General features: G+C 52.8%; 1 protein-coding gene across 3 annotated transcripts in view; it reads right to left on the bottom strand.

Annotated features, from left to right (window-relative positions):
- Positions 1–4739: 4739 nt before the first annotated feature.
- Positions 4740–26032, bottom strand: part of NATD1 (N-acetyltransferase domain containing 1) — a 32385-nt gene continuing 11092 nt past the window's right edge. For 2 of the 3 annotated variants that reach the window (XM_067534142.1, XM_067534141.1), the window contains exons 2-3: positions 16260–16378; positions 4740–8841 (exon numbers count right to left, since the gene is read on the bottom strand). In XM_067534142.1, coding sequence (XP_067390243.1) covers positions 8725–8841; positions 16260–16378 — 236 coding nt within the window. In that variant the 3' untranslated portion in view covers positions 4740–8724. The remainder of the gene's footprint in view (positions 8842–16259; positions 16379–26032) is intronic. The other variant, XM_067534143.1, reaches the window with a different exon arrangement.

The following is a 26032-nucleotide window of genomic DNA, read 5'->3' as shown; positions in this document are numbered from 1 at the left end:
TGGGACAGGGGGCCGTAGCCAGGGGCCGAGCTGGGAGCCATGGATGGGGGCTTTGTCCGGGCTGGGTCAGAGAACAGGGCCCAAGCATAATTTTTTCAGGCCCAATACAAACTTGTAACACAGGCCCCCTCCCACACACATACCCATAGGGGTTGCATCCTGGGCCGGGCACCCCAGGGCCTCCAGGCCCTGGTAAAGTGTACCCTTTTTCCCCCTCACGTGGGGGCCCTGTCAGAGAGGTCTGGGCTGCAGCTGGGGCCGGGAGCCAAGGCCAGACCTGCAGCGCTGCAGTGGGGACAGGATTGACACTGCCTGGCCTCAGGTCTTCAGTTCAGTGCCGCAGCTGTGGCCAGGGCCCTGGCTGGCATAGAGGAGCGACAAAGCTGCCTCTTGTGTCAGCAGGCTGCAGGAAAGGCAGCTCATCACCCTGCATGCTACAGTCAGTTAAACCCAGGGAACAAATTATTTTCCTGATTTAAAAAAAAAAAAATCCTTACTTCTATGTCCATTTTTCTGGAAAACTTTAGGGCGGGGAGAGGAGAGAGCACCCAAGATGCGCGTCTCTGGGTGTTCACTCGCCGGCAGGCATGGATGACAGGTGCAGATTGATTACGGTGTGAGGGAGAAGGATGGAGGACGAGCAGGGAGCTGGCAGAGGATGACGCGTGGGCTCCAGGAGCTAGATGTGTTGTGTGTACATGCTGTGGAGATGATATTTGTACTTGAACTAAAGCTTCATCCCCCATCTTTCAGCATTAGCATGGAATTTCCAGGAATAACCCTACACGACCAGAAGGAAGTGGGGGAGCTGGCTTAGCACATTTCCAGCTCCAGTTTCTTATGATCCCAAAGCATTTTGCAGATTTAACAAACTGACATACAAAATTGGCAACAGGACGACCTCACCCACCCCCTGAAATGCAGCCTTCTCTCCTTGAGAGAAACAACATCACATAAGAGTTTAGGAGGCTACAGGGGTGATTTTTGTTTTTGTTTAGGTTGCCATCTGTAAATTACCTGAGAGGAATTTGGCCAGGATGCATCTATGGAAACCACAGTCACCTCATGCCTTCCAGCACGTACTTAGCACAGCCCATGGACAGAAGCAGAACAGAAGAGGCAGCCAACTGTTATAGAAAGTAGGTGGAAGGAATAGCAGGGATTAGCCACACCCTACCTATGCTTTCTTGGGGAGAGGGGGCAGGACTGCACCTCTCACAGAGTGGGCTGTGCTGGCAGGGAAGAGGGTGGAGCCAGAACAATTAGGGGATGAGTTCGATTCAGGGCATCCTCCCCTGGCAGAACTCCCATGGAAACAAAAGCTGCCACCCATCCCCGGGCAGAAGCACTAAGGGGAGGGCGGTATTAAGAACAGCACCCACCCTCTCCGGGTATAGCCCCTCCGCCCTTGAGAACAGTGGCCTTGTAGGTTTAGCAGGAAGAGGATTTTTTCTGTCATTGACTTCCCGCCCCTCCATGACATCAACACCAAAGGAATCTTAAACAAGACTTTCCAATGAAGCCATGTCCATTTCCCCCAGCTGCAGCAGAGTTCACAACATTCGCAAATAGGGCAGCCAATCCCAGCTACGACACTTCGGTGGTGGGGTGAAACCTGCTCTACCCTGTCCTCACACTCAGGCAGCAAGGGCCCCTTCCCCTCCACAGCAAAACTCCTCCTGGTCCCTGGGGTCCCTTCGGAGATGGCCCAGCATTGCTCCAGTCCATTTACAGATCGCGCCAGGGGATCTGCTCTCAGCTTCTCTGATGTTGCACCTCTTCTCCTGCCCTACACCTCGCATGTTGGAGTTTCAGCCCAGGGTCAGGAATTACAGCAGAGCCCTTCCAGGGAGAGGTGCCCCCTTCCGTAGCAGCCAATTCCTTCTTCGGAAACAGCAGCTCCCATGATCTGCAGCCTCTGTATGCCAGACGTTCATTTTTCCTTACCTGGCAGCACCAGTTTGCAGCCTTCGCTGCGTCCATCACAGCACCAAAGAGAACCACAACGTCAGCCTCTGCTCCCTCTGCACCCACCAACTGTCCTGCACAACAACCACACTGCCTTCTGTTCTAATGGTCCCTCTTAAAGGGGCCTTGTCCCATTCACTTGTAAAATTCTTGACTTTTCTCCGCTGTTTCAGTCTATCTGCAGGAAGAATCCACTGCCAACCCATCCCCTTCTCCTCCAAAAAGTGCTATGAGACCTTTAGAGACCCCAAGAGGTCAAGATGTTGGCTTTTGGTACATGTGTGAAATGACAAAGGGCATTTCAGGAGACTGTAAGGATGTTTTTGTATATCTCCCTGTCAGGGAAATACCCGCAGTTATTCATCATGGTATTGATGAGCAACGTAATGTAAATAAAGGTAATGTAACAAATCCATAGTCACCTACACCGTTACAGGTGTCATTCTACTGCGCATTATAGCCACTGGGAACAGAAAGCAGATTCTCCCTCTTAGGATCCCTATTCTTTGATTTAAAAGAGATTCTCCATTAATTGTGCGCAATATAGGGCTTATGACATATAGGACAAGTTCCGATTCCCTCCCGCCAAGACCAGCAGTGCATATAGTCTGTGGCTATTTCATTACAAACGACATCATGTTTAGAAAATGCCTAGAGCACAGCAGAAGTCCATTCACTATAGACCGTGCTGCCATACAGCTACGTTACCCTTTGTGTGATGTAGGGTCAGTGGAAATAAGACCTTCAGGAATGTGGAATGTAAATAGAAATAGTGTAACTAGCAACATTCCAGCTTTTGTGTTATAAACTGGGAACCACAAATAGGCAGCTCAAGAGGTAGAGCGACAAAAACCTCTGGTGCGTTTGAAACCCAAGCCTGGAACCAGACCTGAGTTTTGCAAATGACTGCTGGTTTTACAGTGGATATAATCAAAACCCTACCACCAAACACAATCCCTCTCCCCCAACTTGGGGTGTTGGAAATCTGGTTTTAGAGTCTGGGGCTTGCACCCAGCTCTTTATGAAACAATATATTAAAAACAACTTCTGTTCAGGGGAACTGGAGACCAAGGACTCTGTGCTCACATAGTTTGTGAAGGCAGTAGGCCCCTGGATGGAATTTCCTTGTATTCACGGTGGAGCCTGCCTGGTATCTTTGCTGTGTACGAACACTGCAGAGAGGAGATCCTTTTCTCCAAGCTATTCAGATAGCATTCGTGCATTCTAATCCTCGAACACAAGAATGCAGACCTCCAGGATAAGTGAAAGACTTACAAGTTACCAAGCCCTTGTAGGAACCCCTGGTGGGTATTTGGGCCTAATTCATTATGGTCCTGCTGCTGGATGGCGGATGGGGGGGGGGGGGGGAGAGGGGAAGGGTGTCAGGCTGTCACTCTAAAAGCACTGAGCTTGAAGCAGTCTTTATGGGCCAGATCTTCAAAGGTATTTAGGAGCCTCATTTCCACTTAAATCAGTGAGTTAGGCTCCTAAATACCTTTGAGATTCTGGGCCCGTGTGCTTACAGTCAGCCTTTAACTTTGACCTTGAAATAACATTCAATAGCTTCAATCCACAACTCCTTGAAACTGGGTGGTTTCTTTGCAAAGGGGAGCCTCGCCTGCCTCCCCTTTAGTTGGGCTTGGGTCCCAGTCCTCAAGTAGGGTGGTTTACCAGAGAGTTTGGGTATCCCTTGTTATAGGAAAGGAAAAGATAAGGGTACTTGTAGAGCATCTGTGACTATATTGCACCATTTTTCAGCTTAGCATCGGGACAAGACGCACTGGTAGCTGCACTTATTATGAGTGTCTTTCTGAATAAAAATCCAGCTGTGTCCTTATCTGGCCTTCATTGACATTATTTCTGAGCCGCCATCATGGATTTATCCTCACAACAGCCCCTGTTGGGTAGGGAACTACTACCATCCCCATTAATTGAGGCACAAACAGTGACCAACCCAAAGTCACACCAGGACTTTGTGCCAGCATCAGGAATTGAACTCAGATTTCCCAAGTCCCAGTATCACACCTTCATTCCAAGAATATCCTTCCCTTTCCCAAAGCAGGAGCAGCCTCATCAATACGCATTGGTTAAGCCACACCTTTTATTGTACTGTATTCCATGCAATATGTTCATGTTTAATAGCATGACAGATAGGGAGGGGTAATGTTAGACACAAATGAAAGCAGAAAGGTCATTTGTATCAGGTCCTGAGTAGGAAAGGCACATAGTTACCACTTAATTCAACAGAATAAAAAACCTAGACAGAGGAAAACACAACACTGGAGGCCATACGAGAAAGGAGGAGCTTCAAGTTGGTCGACATGGAAGTCAGTTTGATAATGACCTATATTTTCTCTAGGTCTTTAGTTCAAGTGAGCTTTGTGATCTCAACACACACCTAAAATCACTTTCCCATTCCTGTTCCAAGAGAGTCTAAGCTCCCCCAAATTCAGTCAGCACCATTGAGCATCAAAAGGTGGATGTGTGTGGTGGGGGTAGCTTCTTCCCACAGGGATGAGCTAGGAAAGGCTGGGTGATGGAAGTGGTGTGAACTGCAGGTCACATCCATCTGACAACGATGGATTATTGGAGCATGGAGGATTACAGCAGCACCAATGACTTGCCATGGCTAGTAGGTATTGCTATTCCCAAACATCAAATAATACCGGCAATGAAAGGCGGGGGGTGGATACAGCAGTAAAACTGAGCACAAATGCTGTAAAATGTCTCTATTATCCGGTATCAGAAACCAAAATGATGACAGCACCTCATAGTGAAGCAGCAGCAAGACCCCATACTGCGCTTGTTTTAAGGCGGGGAGGGCCAACCTCGCTCTGATCTAGGAGGCCCAAGGTTCCCATGGAAATAGCACAATGGATTCCACATTCACTATGTGAAACAATAATGCCATAATCCTCCAGTGGGCCTGTCAGCAGGAGACATAACTTTGCATGTCTGGAAGCTGTACACAGGGGAGAAGTTAATACCAAAAGTGGGATGAGGTTCTCGGGGATAAGATTGGCCCAGGCCTTTGCTCCTACAAGGCAGCCATGCGAGCAATTCTCAAGCAAGCTACTCTGCCGGAACGCTGTTACAATAGTGTCTTCTCTTGGGGAACAGGAGAAGGAGATGGGGATTTACCTCAACATCAGGACACGAGCAGGGCAATCCTACCCTTCTTCAGTTACGGTGCAGCCAGATCTGCCCCTGTGCCCACCTAAGTGGGCCTTATCTGTATTTTGTCACTCACAATTCTAGCGGGTAGCACCTTAGATTCCTCTTGTGCACCTGGCCTTTAACTCAGTACCAACGCTGCTTTTCACATTCCCCTTACCATTTCCTAGAAGCAGCAGTCAATCCACAGGGAAGTTCAGGGCAGCCCCTCCAACAACACATCACCACGGATCAGAGGCATTTCTGTCACATTCATGGGCCTGGTTGGACAAAAGTCTATTCATGGTGGTAGCTGGTGTTGTGACAGGTTTGAGGAGGTTTTCCAAAGCTGTTGAAAGTGGGAGGAGGGGTAGGAAATTGAGACAGCGACGAGGAAGGGTTATATCTGAGCACTGTCACCTGGACAACTCCAGGTAGATTTGAGCCTGTCATTTTTAATACGAACCGCTGAGCCCTGGTGTCTGAAGTCATACGTCTGCAGAACAGATACAGTCCAGTTTGCTGAAAGGCAGGCTCCTTGCACTGTAGACCCCCGCTATAGGCCTCAAACTTGACCTGGAGTCTAAGGAGGATGGTTCAGTCTTCAGGCTGATCCAGTCACTGGGCGCTCTGCTGAGATGGCCATCACAGCTAGCTCTGAGGACGGATCCAAAGTCCAGTGAAGTCAACAAGAATCTATCCCTTGACTTCAGTGGGCTTCAGCTTAGGTTCTAGGAACAGAACTGGGGTCCTCTCTGCACCCACCGTGTTGCACTTAGGTGCGTGAACGGTGATCAGATTGTAACTTTCACTACCACCGTAGGCTGGATTTGAATATGGCCTAATGGCAAAAGGCTCCATATCACTCTATCAATTGCCGGCCATGCCCAACCCCCTCTGTTCAGCAATAGCACTGCTCGGAGGGTGCTCTGCTATGCAGAGAACAGCTCTGACACCCCTCCTGAACCTAAAGGGCCATTCCCTGGTGTCCATCTAGTGTCCTGCAAGACAGGTAATGAGCCCTCGCTATATTCTGGGTCTCTCAGTGCCATGATGCTGAGTGATAATGGGACAACGTCTTGTCGATAGGTGAGGATATGACAACTCTGAGCCCTGGCGCCCAGACGCCCAGTCACCAGCTGCTGATGCAGCATCAGGACCCGAGGATGCGAGCCCTAACCCAGCATCTAAACTGGGTTATTTCTCCCTCCCGCTCCACATGCCCAGTAGAAACAGGTGTTTCCCTGGCGGCTGTGGCAGAACGGACTGGGAGCAGCAGTGAGGGGCAGGTTAGCAGGAACTCTTGATACGCTTCTTCGCTGCCTCACAGACCTGTGCACGGGACAACACAAGACCGCCAGCGCTTCCGCGGCATGGCATTTCGTGAGTGGCGCGGGAGGGAGTGACAGCATTGCAGAGACGCGCTGTTGCCGCACCAGAAGGGTTCCTTTAAAAATATAGTAACCGAAGAAAATAGCAACTCACATGAATGATGGAAGACGTATATAATGTCCAACAAAAGCAATCCAATCGCACAGGGTCAGATCCTGGGGTCCTTTCTTTGGCACGGCTCCCAATAGGAGTTTAGGACTACGGCCTTCAGGATCTGACCCATAGATAATAACAGGGTCAACTCCAAAGTGGTGCTGCAATTTCTGCTGGAGTCAACAGGTGCTGCCAATGCTCCCCACCTCTCAGGATTTAGCCTAGTATGAATACAGGAGCTCCCTGCACTTCCCAACCATGACCCCTTTAGTTCACTGCAGCCCTTCTAAATCACCAGCAGGAGCTGGTGGGAGGTGCTGGGGGAGAGTCAGCTCCGAGGTTCACCCACGCAACCATAGTGAGTTTCCTAGCATTGCTCCTGCGTGACAGAGCACCACAGCTAGAGCACCGAGGTTCCTGAAACCCCCAAATCTAAATGATCAGTGTGAGACTAGGATGGCATGGAACAGGCCCCTCGCTCCCTGCCTGGCGTGCCAGCTGTCCGCTGCTGCATGAAAAGAGGAAGACAAAAGTCTGACACTGGCCCCTGGAGCAGGCAGCTCTTGGGTCCAGCCCCAGGGGTCCCTAGCAGTCGGGGTTAGTGGACAATACTAGACAGGGCAGTGACCACTAAGCGATCCCTATGCAAATCCCAGGCCTGTGCGGTTTGCTGTGTGGGGGCTGCAGCAGCATCTCTCGCCTCCCCTGCTGCATCTGTCTCCGACCCCAGCCCTGCAGGGCCATTCCACGCCTGGCCCCAGCCTCCTGCAGGGCTGGCATGGGGCGAGTGGATTCCGTAAGTCAGTGGAAGAGCAGATCTTGGGCTGGGTAAGCAGCATGGGGCATTGAGCATAACAGCCTCCCCCTTCTCCACGGGGAGTGGGCACCTTCCCTTCTCCCTCCCGCCCCCGTGGCCTGAACATCTCACGGCGCCGCAGCGTCCTGCTTTGTCCGGCAAGGCGTGTACGTTTGTGCGCTTGCTGGGGGGCTGGAGCCTGCTTAGCTCATCCGTGGAGCCCTGCGTTCCTTCTGCTGATGGTGCTTCTGTCCCTTCCTTGTCACTCACCTCCACTTGGAATCTGGAACAGGCGGAGAAGCGAAGCTCTTGGCCATGGCAGGTATGCCCGGGGCTGAACCCCCGCCACCGTGGCTTTTCTCCCAGCTGTCTGTTATTGCTCTGCTCTCAGGAGGGATACGTCCCCTCACTCGGGGCGGAGTTGAGGATCCAGCAAAATCAGAGAGAGAATCAAACACTTCTCCCCCTGACGGTGTAGCTCAGTTCGTAGCCTCTCTGCCCCTGCCCACCCCTCAAACCACTGGGCTATTGAAAGGTCTGGGCTGAGCAACTGCTCTTTAACAACCCTCCGCGCTGCTGCCCCTGGCTGAGTGAGGCTGATGACAGACCGTAGTGCATAGGTCCTCTTTCCAGGACAGAAGGTATCAGGATCCCAACGTCTCTTTGCCCCGTGTCTCTGGAGCATGCAGACAGAGACCCCTAGCACACACTCATCCACCCTCTGGGACCTGATGCTAATGCTTCTTGCTTTGCCTAAATGGAGCTAACGGACCCAGAACTGGTTCCTCTCCAGCTCCAGCCCACACAGCCCGTGGTGCTGACAGGGCTTTGTCACTGCACTCTTCCATCCCTTCCGTGACAAAAGGGGGGGGTCAAACCCTCTCCACAATCCCCCTTCAGCTCAGGCCGGGTTGATCTGCAGCAGCCCCGCAAACTGCCCGCAGGAGAGGTGGCGCCCAAAGGATGCCCCCAGCCGACATCCGCCAGCCAGCTCCTTGCTTTCGACCAGCAGCGGGGCTGAGGGTGTCGCTGACCGAGGCCGACAGAAGCCATCGCCTTCCACCCCACGGGATGGTGAAAGGGGAGGTGCTGTCAACAGAAACCAGAGCCAGCCCAGCTGTAGAAGGGCCCAGCTGCCATGCATGACCAGGGCCCGGGCGCCAGGTGGGACGGTCACAGCCCACACATCCGCCCTTAAGAAAAATAAGGATTGGGAGAGCGCGTGGGGCTTCCTGAGACCGCACGGTAGCAAAGGCCGCATTGGACAGGCAGGGGCAGGGCGTGCTGGTGTCAGAGCAGGTCGGGCTCCGCCACGTCCTGGGTTAAGGCTGTAAGTGTTCCAGATACTGCGGCAGGGGGTTCTCCTTGACGTATTTCTGAATGTACCAGCACGTCAGGTGAGCTCGCAAGTCCTCTTCAACCACGAAGTCCAGGGCTGCCTAGAACCACAAGAGAGGACAGACGGGTTACAAGCGCCACACGCCCCTGGGAGCCAGCTGTGTCGGGATCACGGCTTCCACGGGACAGCGCAGCGGGGAGCGGCCCTCGCTCCAGGGACGTTACCCCAGGACTCCTTGAGAGCGGTGGCCCTTCAGTCGGGCGACACGAAGGGAAACCTGCCTTGATCTGACCATCGCACAACCCAGGGCACGCCGAGCAGTTTCAGGGACCGTCCCTGGAGCCAGGCAGCAGGCCAGATGCTCCCCTCTGGGGTCAGGGGCAGGGGGAAGCAAGCTGGGGCAGAAAAGCTGAACTCTGCACCCAGCAACCGCAGCAGCCCGAGGGGTGGGGTGGGGGGAGACACACTGCACAGGCAGGATTTGGAGGCACGGTGGCGGGGAGGGCGAGCGGCCAGAATCTCCGTTCCCTCAGGACCGGCGGCAACCAGCTGCAGCAGCAGCCACTCCTCTCAGCGGAGGGGAGCCCACCTGCCTGCTGCACGGTGGCCAGCCTGGTGCTGGCAAGATGCGGCGAAGGCTCCCCAGCGGGAGCCTCCTGCCAGAGCCATCATGCTGCTACGGGCCTGTGGGAAGCTGGCCTGTGTTTCTTGCTGCCCCATCCTCCTCCCCTTTTCCCTCCACCACGGTGCCGGTGGGGAGTGAGGGGATGGGAGTGACAGGGTGGTACTGGAGTGAGGGGGCGGTACTGGAGCCCACAACCCCTGGTGGTAGCGTGAAGTTGCTGTTGCAGCAGACGCTGCCGTGGCAGAGACCCTCCGCTGCACATAAGGGAGGAAAAACGAATGCCGTTCTAGCCGAGAATGGTGACAGGAACGGGCAAACCCCTCTGCCCAGAGCTAGGAAGATGCCTGCTGCTGCTGCTGCTTCCCACCAGGCTGGGGAAAAGTCTCTGCCCTTTTCAAACGTGGCACCGTCCCTTCGCCTCTCCCACGGCCTCATGCAGACAAAGGAGGCGGCGAGCTGTCCTCATCTCCCCTCTGCGTGACGCGGAGGGATTACTGCTCTAGGGAGAAAAGCATCAGCGCAGGAACAGCGTGCCGGCTGTGCCTGGGGTCATTGGAGGATACGAGAAGAACAGCAATAGGAAACTAAGCGCACTGGTATAAACTGGTGCTGCTTGCCCCAGAGAGAGAGAGAGAGAGAGTGTGTGTGAGTATGTACATGGGGATGGGTGGTTTTTCCCACTTCTCCCCTTTTGAATGTTCAATATAAGACTAAGTGCTTTAAAAACATGCCAGAGTGTTCCCCGCTCCTTAACTGATTAATGACTGAGCACCTGGGGTGTAAGGGGCAGGAGATGCTAAGCTGCCGCTGGACCTGTCTAGGAGGGGAGGAAAATGGAAATGCCTTTTGAATGCTGCATCTCAGCCACCCACAGGAGGGTCTCCGCAGAGCTCTCAAGGACTTCCCCAGAAGCAGCACGCTTCCCTCGACTCCGTGCCTGGACGGTCAGTTTAAACAGAGCTGGTCCAAGGTTCAAACCTTCATCCCCCAAGCTCCCGCCATCAAAGTCATATCCAGAGAGAAGTCCCCATCCACTGCCCCTGCTCTGCTAGGGACCAGGCAGCCCCCTGAAGACACAGAGGACACCCCGGCCAAGAAAAGGACTATGAAGCAGTGCTGGAGTGGGCGAGTGAATCCCAGAGGGCCAGGGCAGCCGACAGCCCCTCACGTGTTCTCCTAATCCTCTCTGTAGGCGGTTGTGGGCATGTGGGGGGAGGGGAGAGAAAGTTGGAAGTTGCTCCTCCCCCATTTTATTTTTGGGCATAGATGCACAAAGGATGCAATCAAATGGTTCCAGCTGGAGCAGAAAGGGGCACCAGTTGCGAGGGAGGAAGGAAAAAGGGCTTCACCTGACCCAGGCTGCGGGATCCCCCTCCACAGCCGAGTGCTGGCAGCTGTAAAAGAAATGTGTGAACTGCAGCGTAAAGAAGGATTGACCCTCCCTGTCCAGCAAGCTGTGCAGGAGTGGCCCGGGTAGTGCAGGGGGCCGATTCTGCTCCTGTGTCTCTATAGCTTTATGGGCTTCAAGGGCCCGACTCCCGCTTTAGGGGAGTTCAGAATCATGCCTTTGCAGGGATATAAATAGGGCTTTCATCTGCCCCGCTCTTTACCGGCATTTATGTAATTCACCCCGCCCTAGTCCTCTCGATGGTTAGGCCTGTTTTGCAGGTGGGGAAACTGAGGCACAGAAGTAAAGGGCCTTGCTCAAGGCCACTCACCCGATCAGGTCACACGCTCCTGAAGGTCAAAGGGAGTAACTTGTACACTGCAGGGGGAGAATGGAGCTCTCAATTCCTGGCTGCTAATCCCAGACTCATACCATCCTGTCCTTGTCCCCTCTCCGGTACCGCTCTCAGCTGCGGGGAGAGCAGCAGGGTAGGTTTATTTTCTGATAGAAAGAGGCAGCAGTTGGATTAGTAGCTGGCTGTGATGGGACTTGCATCTGCAGGCCAGAAATAGGAACCTCTGAGTGCAGATTTCCATCCATACGGCCAGCACCCGAGAAGGGGAGAGGACAAGAATGCTGCTGGCTGGTCACCGCGTTCTCACTCATCACAGAAACCAGCTGCTGAGAGCACCCTGTGCCTGAAATGGAGCACGCGGAGCGAACTGTCCCCCAGCCCACAGAGCAAGAGCGAAGTCCCTGCTTCCATGACATGGCTGCGCTTCTATAGGGACTGTCGTCCCGGCCTGGCGAGGGGACAATCAAGCCAAGCTCTCCGATGGCAGGAAGAAGACAGAGCTTTCAACAGGCCTAGAAGATGGTTTGGAGCAGGTGAATTTCTCCCTCGAGCTTCTCCTTCTTTCCTGGGAGCCTCGGGTCCTTTCACCTGCCGGTGGAAACCTCAACCAGATCAGCAGCTTGGAAAACCCCTGGGGAAACCCAGTGAAGCTCAGAATGGCCGTACTGGCTCAGACTGACGGCCCCGTATCCTGTCTCTTGATGGAGGCCAATGCCCGGTGCATCAGAGGGAATGAACAGAACAGGGCGATCATGGCGTGATGCCTCCCGTCGTCCACTCCCAGCTTCTGGCAAACAGAGACTAGGGACAAGGGCCTCAATAAAAGGTTTCCTGCTGGGCACGACGCACATTAATTTAGGGTCTTGGAGCAGCACGTCCCTAGAGCTGGATCGTAAGGGAGTCGCCAGCCCTTCCGCCTTTGTGATTGGGGGTGCCTCCCAACAGCCCCAGAGACCCCCTGCTTGCTTAGCGCCAGCGACACATGCCACCCGCAGTGGGACAGGCTGCTCTCAACACGCGTGAGGCTTTGCAATGTCTGCTGGAAGGAGAGCTGCCCTGCAAGACAGCTCCTGTCTTACTGTCCCTGCCCATGGCTCTAGCCCAGGGAAGGAGCCCCGTGCTTCACGCGGCACGGGAGAGCGGTACAGCTGTGCAGGAGGAACAAAAGCAAACCGCTAATAACGATCACGAGCTGGTCGAGTGTCTCAGGTCATTCAGCAGCACGCAGGGGACGAGCCAGGGGCGTGTTGCGCAGGGAGCACGGGGCATGCAGCGGGGTGGGTGGCAGAAGGGGACAGTGGGCGCAGCAGGAATCAGGAAGATACAGGAAGATACAAACAGGTTTGCCGCACGGTGGAGGAGAGGATGGGTCAGGGGAAGCAGAGCAGGCCCCACAATCACCAGGCTAATGGTTGCCTGGTTCCCGTTCAGATGGGGATGCGCTCTAGGATGGGGAAGAGCAGGCAGAAGCAGTGAGGGACTCACCCCAAAGGGAAGGTTGGTGGTAACAGTCGGTAACCATGGTGGTCCTGGCTTCGTAACAGGGCTGACTGATACCCATCGGGGCCAGAGCCCAGCAGGGAGATCTAGGAGGGCCCAATGGTTCCGGCTCACTCTGGAGCCAGCCTAGAGAACATCCCCCCCACACCGCTTCCACGGAGCGCTCGAACGCTGGTGGCCACGCTGCTGCAGATGTGCCGTGTGTCTTTGCTTGTGCCTGCAGATGCCAAGTGCTGTGGGGCAGGGACAGACTTATGTCAGTGCATCATCTTCTAGACTGACAGCAGTATGGAAAGCAACTCGGAATTGGGGCCAGTGCTCTGCGGCGGAGCCACTTTACCCTGCCCTGCCCTGCCGGCTAAAAGCCCTGGTAGGAAAGGCCAGGCACCAAACTGCTAGGGATTATGTTACTGACTGGGATGCTGCAGTATTGGTGCCTGGCCTGGAAGAAAGAGGGTTCAGTGCCTGGATGGAGTGGGGCTCATGGGACCCCTGGAGCAGTAGACGGTGCTGGTGGCATGGCTCATACCTCTCCCGGCCATCATCACTCCTGCCGCAGGCAATCCAGAACAGAGACTAGTCACCGGTGGCCTTGGAGGGAGAATCAATGTAGCAGTAAGGAGCGGAAAAGCAGAGGCTGCCGGGCTGGGGAGAACACGGGGTAGGACAATAAGCAGAGAGGTGTACAAATGATGGAGTAAGGCCTCAAGAAACCAGCCCAGAGGCAGGCAGGCTGGGGTGCAGAGGCACGACTATCCAGGCAATGAAGTTCGAGGGCAGAGCATCACTGCAATCGCTGACTAGGAGGCGTTTAGCAGAGAATGTCCTTCAAGCGGCATGAAACTGTCAAAAGGGGAAAGTAAAATCACGAGCATCAATCCTGAGTGGGTGGAGGCAGGAGGGCATGGGGGCGAGCGGATTTCTAAAGGAGAGGCAGGCCCATCCCACAGAACATGCAGCGCTGCTTGTAACGGAGGAACTGGGGACCCCCGGGAGGGAGAAAGAAGAAGACGACGACGGTAAGAGATCATTTCCAAGGTCACTGTTGTGAGATAACCTGTCTAAGTCCCCAGGCCTAGAACGTGCAGCAAGAACCGACCTGGGAAATGCACACAGAACCTGGAGGAAGAGGAAGGAGAATATGACATGGGGCGCTTGGAGGTGCACTTGCAGGTCACACGTAAAATCAAACTCCACTTGGGCATCAGGAAGTGAGGAACGCCAGCTGGGATCGGTGCTGGGGGAAGCCAGGGTGTGGAGGCAGCGTGGCAGTACGTTCCTGGCACTGTGAGGAGGCGGCAGCGGACCAGGGAGAATTGGGCAGACTGGAGGACGCTCTGCAGGGCAGCAATCGCAGTCTCATTCAAATCAGACTTTGGGGAAGAGCCACCTTTGCAAAGCTTTTCTTCTGCTAAGGACAGGGTGGGAGGTTCTGGGCTCCTCCAGCTCGCAGCAGTTCTGGAACCCCCTCCCTGAGCCCCACAAGAACACCAGATCCCCCTATCCTCCCAGATCGCCTCCCACACAAAGCTCCGCGTTCATCCCCACGGCACACACGGGGAAGAGACAAAGCACTTGCCAGCCACTTTTGCGAGTCAGTGATAAAGGAGGCTACAAGTGTAGGGCAAGGACATGCAGTGAGTAAGGTCAGTCAGCTGAGGAGACGGCTCCAGGGGGCCCTGGCAGGATTTGAACTGGCAACCCCTGGCTTCCCAGTCCACTGCCCCAACCCCTGTGCCACATGGCCAGGCCCCTGCTGCCCTTGGCTAGGGAATGGGAAGGACACCAAAAAGACTGGAACAAGCCCTCAGCTACATTATCGCATCGGGCGACAGGAGAGCAGCAGAACCATTAGCGCAGTCTCAGGAGATGCCAGCCCTCAGAAACTCACGTCTGCCACAAGGCCCACAAGAAAGGAGTTCGTAATAAAAAATATCCATTCATTCCCCACACTTGTGCATTTCCCAGTGCAGCTTATCTTCCACGGGAACCATTGCGAGCTCTTTGGGGCAGCGGCTGGCTGATTTTTGTTTATTTGGTGCCAGGAAGGAAGAGGAATCAGTGAACTGAACTAAAAATCCAAGCTTCGGGGCAGGGAGGAGAGGTTAACGTGAGGGTCGCAGCACCTGTAATTTGGGGTGATTTGGTTCTGCTCCCACAGTGAAGTCACTTTGACAAAGGGTGTCCGCTTCAAAGTTTACTGACCTTCTAGAAAATAAGGTGCCCAGGAAAAATACAGTGAACAGACACAATGCTTTGGATCTATTCCGCTGTGCAGTGGCTCATTAGCACGACCGAATAATGGAGCAGAGAGACGCAGGGAAGGCAGAGCCTGAAGAAAAGCTGCAAACAGAAGGGGAAAACAAACGTGTGTGTGTGTGTGTGTGTGAGAGTGTGTGTGTGTGTGTGTGTGTGTGTGTGTGTGTGAGAGAGAGTGACACATATGCTTCCACCTCTGCAGCAGGCTCACCAAAATGCTGCCTGCAAAACAAAGAAGGTCTCGGGGTGTCTAAACTAAGGGAAGGAACATAAATCAAGGGGCTCTGTTCTCTCACCGGCGAAGCCATGAGCCAGAGCACATTTGCACTGTGGGAACGCAGCTCTGGTCTCCACATTACAGGAAAGAGATGGAAAGATCGCAGTGGAGAGCAATCAAAGTGATGTATGCATCTAGGCACATGAGTTATGAAGAAACACGAGGCCAATTCGGCCTCCGGAGCAGAAAAAGGAAGAGGAACATTTCCTGCAGAGAAAGATGATCAAGCGAGAGGACAAGGGACGGAGCAATGCAAAGAAGCCATTTCAGAGAGTAACGGATTCGGGAACAGAAGAAAAGCACTAGCCCAGAAGCAGAATTTCCTTCGTGGCACAGGGTGGTCGAGATAGCAAACCGCCACGAAGCGCAGAGGCAGCAGCTGGGCAAACTGCTGGCAAAGGAGAGCAGAAGGAACATGGCCGTTCAGCAGGATTTATTAGAGCAGGCTGTAATTGGCCATATGGTCTCCTCTGGCTTTGAGCATTGCGGAGCCTCTCCGCTCCTCCCCTTGCTCCTTTTGCAGTTTGCTCTTTACAGCCTCCTTTCAGTGAGTGTTTCTAGGCAGCGTTGGTGCAACCCACCCATAGGCACGATGACCTCTCCCCCCCTTTCTCTGCTGTTCCACCAGGGATTTTGGAGAGGGAGGGAGTTGCAGCTTGGTGGCGGTGGCAGGATTTCAAGATTTGGAAAAGGCCAAGGTTTTGCTCTAAGCTGGTCGCGTTTCACCGTTTGGGTCAAAATGGGTCAACTCTCGTGAGCTCTAAACACTCTGCAGAAGCATCCCACTGCTCTTAACCATTTGAGAGAGGCAGTGTGGTGCAGGGGTTAGGGCACTGGAGCCGGCTTCTTGGCTTGGCTCTGCCACTGACCTGCTGTCTGACCTTTGGTGACTCACATCATGTCTCTGTGCCTCTGCTTCTTCTCCCACCCTTTGTCCATTGCGTCCCTTAGCCTGTAAGCTTTCTGGGGCAGGGACCACTGCTCACTATGCATACGTACAGCACCTAGCGCAACAGGGCCATGATCTCAGTTGGGGCATCTGAACTTATTGCAGTAGAAGGAACACTAGTCCATAAAGAAAGCCAAAATGTCTCTAGAGGCTGGTCGGGTCGTACCTTAGCCAGGTGCTTGGCTATTCCTCTTCCTCGGTAGGCGTCTGGTACCTCCGTGTGCTGCAAGTCTACTATCCTCTTCCCCACATACTCATAGAGCAGGACTGCCCGGTCGTGGCAACCTACGGAATACAAGGCAGGAGTGAAACTACAGAAATACCTTGGGGGGGATAGTTCCCACTGCTCGGAGCGAATGCAGCTCCCAATAGCACCACGCTGGCACGGGTGTCCATCCTAACTCCTGGCATCTAGGGAGCATCTCTGCCGAAGCAGCTTGCAACATCCCTGTATCCGAACAGAAGGATGCCACCACGGTCTAGCCCGCTGGAACGTATTGGCTCAGATGTTGCTCTCAGTTACACTCATTTAAATTAGGTGTAACCCAGGGCAGGATCTGGCCTACTGGGATAGCTGTGAGGTTCCCCCACCACACACACCTTACCTTGAATTACCATATTATGATGAAATGACTTTAATATGCACAAATATTGTACAAATTCTGTGCTGGCTAAAGGTTGTAGGGAAAGGGGAGATGCGTGGATTAAATGACCTAACAGACAGATCTTTCCTCTCTAATATATGTCATCATCAAATGTGACACACAAACATGCATGACAAATGACACACACTCAGAACATGTTACAACGCTGCTAGTTTCTCTTTGTAATTCAAGTACGGGGCAAAGATGTACGTGGAAAGTGGTGTGTGATACATTTAAAAGATTTTGAAATTTGACCAATATTAGATGAGAAACCACTTGAATTCTGCATCTCCATAAGGCTGGTTATGTTTAAAGTCTCCCAAAGGGATTTGTACCAAGGATTTAGCTCAGAATGTTAGATCATGACTGTTCACCAGCCCAGACACAGAGGGCACTGTAGCTTGTGCAATCCATGGACTGGTCTAAGAAATCAGTGTCACACACCACCAGATCAGAATGGCAGCATTTCATACCAGTGTCGTGCGAGTGTGATCACAAACTGGGCTGGACCATGCAGAACCTGGCCCAGGTACTTACTCATTCTTACCATCAAGAAGGGAGGGGCGCTGGGTCGGCCCTTCACGATGCACAGTGGGGATGGGAGGGGCGCAGGAGCCTCCCAGCTGCGCCTCGTGAAGGGCTGGCCCGGTGCCCCTCCACCGCAGACCGGCACCCAGGGGACTGACCCCCCCCTCCTGCTTGGTCCGTGGCGCAGACCTGCCGGATCTGAAGTGGGGCCCTCCAAAGTGCAGGGCAGTTGCCCTGATCCTCTTGCATACCCCCCTAGATACTCTGAAGTATCCCCAAGGGTTGAAAATCTCTGGTTTAAAGCAATTTACAAACTGGGGAAGGTCACGGGAGCCTCGTCCATCCAGCAGCAGAACCGCCTTTCACTGGCAGGATTGGCTACCCAAATAGCTGGATTGGTCTCGTTTTTCCTTTTCTTGCTTTACCATCTTTTTTAAAAAGGGAGAAAATTCAATGCAAGAGATCACACGAGGGATGCCCAGTGAAGTGCTAGGTAAAACCAGGAAATTAAGAAATTAAAGTTCCAAGAGCAAGGTCACAAGTGAGCCACAAAGGAAATATTTGATCTTGTGTTCTGTTTTTCAATGTTGAATAAAGGATGCCTGGATTTTTTTAATCAGAGTAAAAGCTTTTTTCATGCTTTTTCCTCCCCTTCATAGATCAATTTAAAATTGTATCCGCTTTGGAAGATTCTATGGTGAGTGAAGAGCTAACAAAATACTGGGGAAAAACATAGTATGTGATAAAAGACGACATCATAATTCACTTGCAGAACAGAAGGGGGCTGAATTAAGGTTGCACAGGAAACCTTTATTCTGGCTTTGCCCAACTTCTGACTGCATGACTTTGCAACCTTCACGTTCTTTTAACTGTTTTTCTGCGTGTGTCATTTCCTAGGGGGGGGGAAAAGCAAACTGAAAATACACGTTCCTTCATGCAGCATCCTATTGACAGCCACATGGGTCATAAGCAGGTTTGCAAGCCCTTAGCTCCGCCGCACAGACCTCTAGCACTTGAGCTAATGGAGTAGCTCATAGCAGTAGTAGGTTATCATCCTCTACGTGGACCAGCACTAGAAGGGAATGAGATGCACACTTTGTCCCAGTGGGTTTCACAGGCATTTGCTGACAGCAGAGGAATGGTGAAACTCTTCAATCTTAAAGGTCCATTCCAGGCTCTGGAAGGGACTGTGCTCTAGTAGGCAGAGACCCCTTTTTCTCCCACTTCCCCCAAAGCTTCATCCCTTCTGCTCACCTTCCCTCCTGTTCCTGGCCCAGTCACGTGTCTTCCCCAGCCCTGGCTCCTCCTCCTAGCCCTGGGCTCCCCATCGAAGTCCCAGTCTCTTCCCTACTTCCAGTCTTCTTATCCAGCCAGTCCCACTTCATCCCTCCTGGCCCTCTGTCCGCTCCTCTCTCCTCTTCCCCTCCAGCTTCTAGTCACTGCTGTATGCCCTGAATTCCAGTTTCTTCCTCTCCACTGGCTCAGTCTCCTCAAACCCTCACCCCTTGTCCCAAATCTATTTCTTTCCCTCCCCCCCACCCTAGTCCAGGGCTTTTGTCCCCTATGAATTTGAGTCAGGCAGATTCCTCCTCCATGCTGGATGCCAGCTGCAGGGGGGTGAGGGAGTCATTAAGAACACGATGTGATGTCCTGGGTCTTGAACCCAGGCCTGGGAGGCTCCAGACAGCCACCACATCCTGGCCTCCACCCAATGTCTGCTGAAACCTGGTGGGCGGAGAAGCTACTAGGAGTATTGCCCCCGCCAAGGCGCCACACAAGGGAGCTCTGATCGGAGGATTGCCTGGCTCCACCGACTGGTCCAGTTACGCTATTTAAGCCAGGAAGAGGAACAGGAAATTTGTCCGAGCAACAAGGTGGTTCCTGTAGTGGCTGCGTCGGACCCTGCGTGTGCCTGCCTCCTGCACCGAACCCCGTTCCTGATTCCTGGCTCCTGCCCTTACGCCTCACCTCCAATCCTCAGTGACCAGTCCTGGCTCTGACCCCAGCTTCTGACCCCGACTCTGGCTTGACCCCTGGCTCGAATAACTGGCAGTTGTGCTGACCCTTGGCTTCATTCCCCAACTGGGATGCCTGCTCTGACTACTAGGCCAGACTGCCTACATCCCAGTCCATGACACACAGGCGAGAGAGAGAGACTCTCTGCTTTTAGTTATGGTGGCCAGCCCCATCCGTGCCCGCTGCAGCCCTGCGGAGAAGCACACTCAGTCACTCTGTGGGGATGGCACCCACGCAGACGGCGCAGTCTGGTCGGCACGAGGAGTGATGAGACGCTTGAGCATGCTCCGTGAGGACAGACTCTTTGGGCACGTAGACATTAAAACTCTAAGGCGGCTCTACTGAGCACGTGTGAACGGCAGTTTCTCGAAGGCCGGCAACCTGGCCAGATTTGAGCCGATTTTCATGGGGATGGCAAAAGAATTTAAGCACGTGCTTCAGTGCTTTGTTGAAACAAGGCCCAAACGATTATAGTCGATTAATATGGCCCTGATCCACCAATGGGTACGCCCAGCTGCAGGCTGTCTCCTTCGCAAATTCCCATTGAAATCAGTGGGACATCGGCGTCTGACCCTTCGCAGCATCACCGCCTGTGTCATTGAACATACAGCATAAAGATACCAAATGCACGACAAAGTCCCAGTCACATTGTGGTTGAGGCCTTCTCTTCCCTTTCTTGGCTTGGTGTGTGCGATTTCCACTTTGCAACCCTACCACTGCACGAACCCTGCTTCTTGTGTGCAGCACAGGGACGGGGGTAAATGTATGAACTGGTTATCATCATTGCCCTGCGTTCGCTACGTAACCGAATCTGACACAGCCACAGGCCAGAACGTGAACTGCGTTTTTCAGATGGGAAGAAACAGCCAAGAGATGATTTTTTCCATATTCCATTCCACTTGCCAGTCTTCCACTACCTATCCCCTCCCCCCAGTCTCTTGGGAGAGAGACTTACAGAGAGGTCTTAGTTGTTCGAATGAAAGCTTTACACAGCATGAAGTGCCACTCACGCTGCTGAGAAATTAGATGAAATTTTTCTCCAGTTTATCTCCGATACAGCATCTGGTTTTCAGTGGGGTTCCTGCCTTTTTCTTCCCCTCTTTTCTCCTCTCTCGCTTTTTTTTTTTTTTTTAAAACATTCATGATTTTCCAGCTGCCTGGATGAAGCAGAGGAGGTCAGGCGACTTTCCTGAGGTCACACAGTGAATCAGTGGCTCAGTGAGGATTAGAATCCAGGTTCCTCCTTTGTTCCAGACACGACACTCCCGGTCTGATGCTACCTGTGCCGGCTGCAGCAGGGCGGCGCTGGAATTCCAGAGGCAGGAAACAAAGGGAGCATCTCCAGTGCGTAAAAATTCAGATGGCAGGGTGGTAACAAGACACCTGCACCAGGTCTTCACCAGCATTCCCCCACTGCCAGAAGTGGTGGCACTATACTCATGCAGGAGGATTGCTGAAAAAGCACCTCCTCTCCCCCCCACCACCAGGACTCTACTGAATGAAACGAAATGAAAACCACAGTGATTCTAAGTAAGAATTAAATAAAGACGAGGGTATTACAGAAGCGCTTCCCCACCCCCCGCATGGCAAGAAAGGAAGCATTCATGAGGCATCAGCTGAAGCAACTAGACCCCGAGACAGCAGGATGTTCAGCCAGCCTGAAGAGCTGAACATCTGCAAGGGAGTGATCCCATGCAATAGCGAGTCCGAGAGCATGTCGGTCTGTCCAGGGGAAGATTTAATGCCACGACTATGGCGTTTGATCAGAGCGCGCTGGAGGTCTCGTCTCTGCAAAGGAACCCTGGACAGGGGATGGGCCATCACAGGGACTGATTACAAGCAGAAATGCGCATGCAATGCAGATTATAGAGCTGATGGAGTAGAGGATTAACCTCTCCACCCCAGTTTAGGGATGGCACAGAGTGACATGAACAGTGCATGTACCTGGTTTCTGTTCTCTTCGGGGAGCCCGGAGACTAACTTGCATAAAACCCACAACTGCTCAGGGTTTGGAGAACTAACCTCCAGCCCCCCAGACCATGCAAACCTACAGTGCAAGCTCCCCATCCCTGTTGCTCACCACCCACCACACCAACAGCTTCAGAACAGGGCCTTATGCAACGGTGGAAGCAAGGTGGAAAACTTAGGGTGTGACCCAGCTGCCACAGGCACTCCTGGGAAACTGCCAAGGATGGCAGTGTAAGCCGGGGCAGCACCTAATGGGGCAGATCCCCAGCAGACCCAAAGGAAAATAGCTCCAGTTTGCAAACTGATGTTTGCCAGAGTGCAACGGTAGCTTTTGTTTATTCAGTCTGGGAGGGCGGGAGGAGGGGGGCAGGGGTAACAGAAGCAGAGGGAAGGCTGCTAAAGGGGGGGCAGCAACTTGGCACTTTGGCAGTGAAGCTAAGTCCACTGGACCCAGTTCAACCCAGGACCGCTGGATGTAGCGGGTTCATCAGGACACTGCAGCAGGATTTCAGTGGACAGACTGCAGCATGCCACGGCAGGGAAGACATTAACCGACCTCCCCTCCACCGCTGGACATAGGAAAAAGCTCACCCTCTGGAATAGTGGGGCAGCTAGTCAGAGGGCAGAGAATCAGCAATTAGGGTGGCTGAGCATAAAGCCACACGGGGTAGGAGAAGCTGGGGGACGTTAGGTGGGATAAATTCATGATCTCCTAGTGAGAGGCCGGATCCAGACACTCGAAAGCATTAGAGACCCCCAACCTCACCGTCCTCCCCACGCATAAGCACGTCCCCTCCCCGCCAGCCACCCCATCCAAGGTTCCCTCTAGACACGGCCACCACCAAGATGACACCATCATGTGACCGGCATGAGTGCTCGAACCCGGACTAAGCTTTGCCAGCCTGTTTGCCTGCAGGGCAATGCCTCCGGCTCTCTCACTCTGAACAATGAGGGCTGTATCAATACTAGGAAGCCTCCGAGCAGGAAAAAACAATAGAACAGGCAGCGTTCGGGTGGGGGATGGAGCAAAAGGCTGCAGTGTTCCAGGAAACATCAGGGATCACCAGCTGGGTGGCCCTGGAAGGCAAGTTATTGTCTCACATGGACTTTCCCTTCAATCCCAGGGTTTTGCTTAACTCTTTTGTACATTCAAGCACTAAAATAAACCTGGAAGAGATTACCCCCTCCCACCACCATCCAGGAATATGGGAAGGGCAAGGTGGTCATGATTCTTTCCTCCCCCTGACACCTGATGTGACACCCCGCCCCCAGTCACAACTGGCAGGTTGAGAAGCTGTGCCTTAGACAAACACACATCACCCCCGAGTTTGGCCCACTGTGCCTGCCAGAGGCTGAGCTGGTGTAACTCACCCGGTGCGCAGCCACAAGCCAGGTCTGTAACAAAATCAGCAGCTCCAGGCAGTTGGGAGAAGATGTAGGTCATGTTACCCACACCCTGGGGGAATCAGCCTGTCCTGGCTACCATGAAGGTCTTTCTAACCCAACTCTCGGAATCCATCTGCTTGCCCCCAATCCCCATAGTACCTGAGCACTTCACAATCTTCAGTGTATTTAGCCTCAAACACCCAGAGCTACTATCCCCATTGACTGAGAGTCTCCCTCTGCCTCAATTTCCCTAAATGACTGTCCCAAAATTCACACAGGAAGCTTTTGGTGGAGAAGGGAATTCCAAGTCCCAGGTTAGTGCCCTAACTCCCAGTGGAGTTTCTGCCAGCTCCTCCATATTCTGCACACAAACATAACTCTAGTAATGATTTATCACCATAGAATCAGTTTTTCGTCCAGCCCCACGGATGCTACTTAGAGGCTTCCGTCCCCCTGCACAGGGTTAGCCAGAAAGCTGCCCTTACAACTGAGGTGTGTTTTATAAGTTGTGTGACTGTGAGCAAATAAATAGGAAATTTCACTCACACCACAACACCCATGAGGAGCCTCCTGACGTCAGGGTGTGGGGCGGGGGAGAGAAATCAGAAAAAGGCAAGATTCCATGAGACTGCAAAGAAAGAAGAACGGCAGCCAGGGAAGTTACAATTCGTTTGTAACAGAGAATGTACGAATCATCCAAGGAGCCAGGGCCATTGCCAGGTTCCAGCATCCCTCCCCTCCTGTGGCTCGGGAAGGCAGCTCCAGCTGTTACAGCTTTACCGCAGGAGAACTTGGCTGTCTACAAATCAAAGAGGGGAGTCCAGGTGGAATTCATGCCTTGAAACAGTCCGCCCCACAGCCCAGGGCTTTGAGATACTTGGCACAACAGGCCTGCTGAAATCAGTCAGGAATGGAAAATTGCCACTGTACACACACTTTTAAGTATCCAACACACTGCTATATATCCTACAATGTATAGCTCTACAGTGTATGTAATAATATCCCACAGAGAACCGCACTTGGGAGAGGAGCTAATTTAGGACGACAACCAGAAATGAAATATTAGATTTAAAGGTTACCAGGAACATCCCCTCAATTCCATAGGTAGGCTTAAGGGGATTAGATTTTCAGTCGGTAAATGTTGATTTCATTGTACACACACAAAAACTGACCATAAAATATTTCCTGTGATAATAACTGAAATCTACAAATAGGCAAACGAAGAAGAACGGTGCTTGAGGATTTAAGAGTAAAAAAATCCAGCGATTCAGACTTTTGAATGAGGCTTGTTACGAAAAGGACTAGCAAGTGAATGGTAAAAACAGGTATGCTTTGTGGTAAACATTTTTACTTTGTCTATTTCAACCTGGGACGCGGACACTTTGTGTTTTAACAGGTTATAACGCTTCAACGTTTCGAACTGCAGTATTACTGTCATTAACTAGTTGTCTGACACCCCCCCTATCATTTCTTGCCATTGTGAAAATTAAAAAAAATAAAATAAATCATTTTAATAAAATGCTCTAAATAAATTGAATTCTGCCAAGCCTACCCATAGGCAGAAACACTGTGCATAATCAAATCCCTAACCCAGCGTGTGGCTTGAATAACTGAGCGGTGAGCTGGGCTTCTGGGGGGAGGAGGGGCAGAGGGTAAAGAATTTGGTCCCCACATGCATGGGAGAAAGGATAGCTCATATATACCGGACTGTAGCCTCCTGCTGCCCCAGCGGCACTTAGCTCAGCCATGACAGCACATGCAGTCCAGATGGGGCCAAACATGGACACCCCCAGCCTCCATCCTGAGCAGCAGGTGAGAGGAGCAGAAGAGAACATAAGAAACATTCCTCCTCCCTTGCTCTGTTGTGTGTACAATGAAGAGAGCGAGGGCTGACTGTCCCGGGAGGGCGGGGGTGTTTGAGGGGCACAGGAAAGATGCATTGATTCATAGCAAGATGGGCTGCAAGAATACAACTGCCTTAATAGCTTTTGCATTTGCCTACATGATCACTGGGCACCCAGTACCTAACTCATCCCTTTGGGACATGGCAGGAGCATGAAAGACACAGATAGTCTCTAAAGAACACCAGCACGTGCTACTCCCATCCAGGGCCCTTTCTGAGCCAATGGGGCCAAGCACAGACATTTCTAGCCAGAGTCGGGATTTCTTTCCTTGACTCTTTCTTGTTTTCCATTTCCAAGTGCTCCAAATGTCCCTCCCCATCCAGCTCTGTTGCGGGGTAAGCCTCCCCCACCCCCACCCCAGCAACCTCCAGCGGGGAAGTTCGAAGGGATGAGGGGAACGGGGTGCTCCCGCAGGGGCAGTCTACCAGACTGGGTTTCCTCAGCCCTGAGTCCTGCAGGTCGAAACGCTATCGGCTACCTCTAGTGACAGGACAGCAGGGCCTAGTGGCCAGAGTCAATAGTCGCCCTCAGGTCAGGGCAGTGTGACCTGGCGGCCCATTTGTGTAGTGTGATGCCCCTTTGCAGGGGGTGGCGCCTGAGGTAGGGGGGCTCTGACCCTCCCTGCTCCTCTGAGCTCCAGCCCAGGGCCCTATTGGTGTTGGGGTTAGTTCAACACCAAGTCAGCGGGGATTCTCCCAAAACAAAGCGGCTCGGAGCCTCCCGCATACCTTCTCCCTCTTCGGTGGTCAGCCGTGAATGAGCTGGGCTGCCCCTTTTTATGCTAGGGCAGCAGTTGGAGCATGCCCAGCAGAGTCTGGGGGGCGGGACTTCCGCCGCCCATAGAGTAGGTTTAACTGTTTCAGTGCGGGGTAAGCCCACCCCGTCACAAGAACAGCCACATCCCAGAGAAATGAAGTTACGTTGCCAAAAGCTTCCCAGAATCCTCTCACCTCCACTCAGACCCCAGCTGTTCACAGTCCAGGATTCCCCTGCAGCAGAGACCATGACCGAGTCAGAGACTAAGTGTGACATCAGATGACTTTTCATTGCCATGTTATAAAGCTTTTCCTACGAGAAGCTGAATGGATTGAGACCCAACGACTCTGGGAATGAGGGGATAGCCATTCAATTAGCTGACTAGAGATCTGCTTCGGAGGTTGGGGCCCTAGTTTGTTTATTAGAACTCAGAGGTGGTGGTCAACAAAGTTTGCCACGTGTAATAAAGCATCTCCACAATTTACATGTAAGACTTTCTTGTGTAGACGTGGCCTCAGCATCTGTTGCTATTGCTAGACAGAGGCTCAGTGCTGGCTTTTTCGGCTGTCTATCTGGAGGCAATTTAGAAAGGATTCCCACCTATGCTAACGCCGTGTTAACATTAATGTTGAATTACTGTTGGCATGAGCAGGAATTTTTTGTCTAAGAGCAAGACCTTCGACTCCCCAATGAAACTTATCATGCAAATACCCCGAGCATGCATTCCAGCCAGTCAC

This window comes from Emydura macquarii, unplaced genomic scaffold, assembly GCF_026122565.2.
Source record: "Emydura macquarii macquarii isolate MOO-44397 ecotype Brisbane River unplaced genomic scaffold, CSIRO-AGI_Emac_v2 contig_3390, whole genome shotgun sequence".
Lineage (NCBI taxonomy): Eukaryota > Metazoa > Chordata > Testudines > Chelidae > Emydura > Emydura macquarii.
The sequence above is the reverse complement of the archived record's forward strand: the minus strand, read 5'-3'. Positions and strand labels throughout refer to the sequence as shown.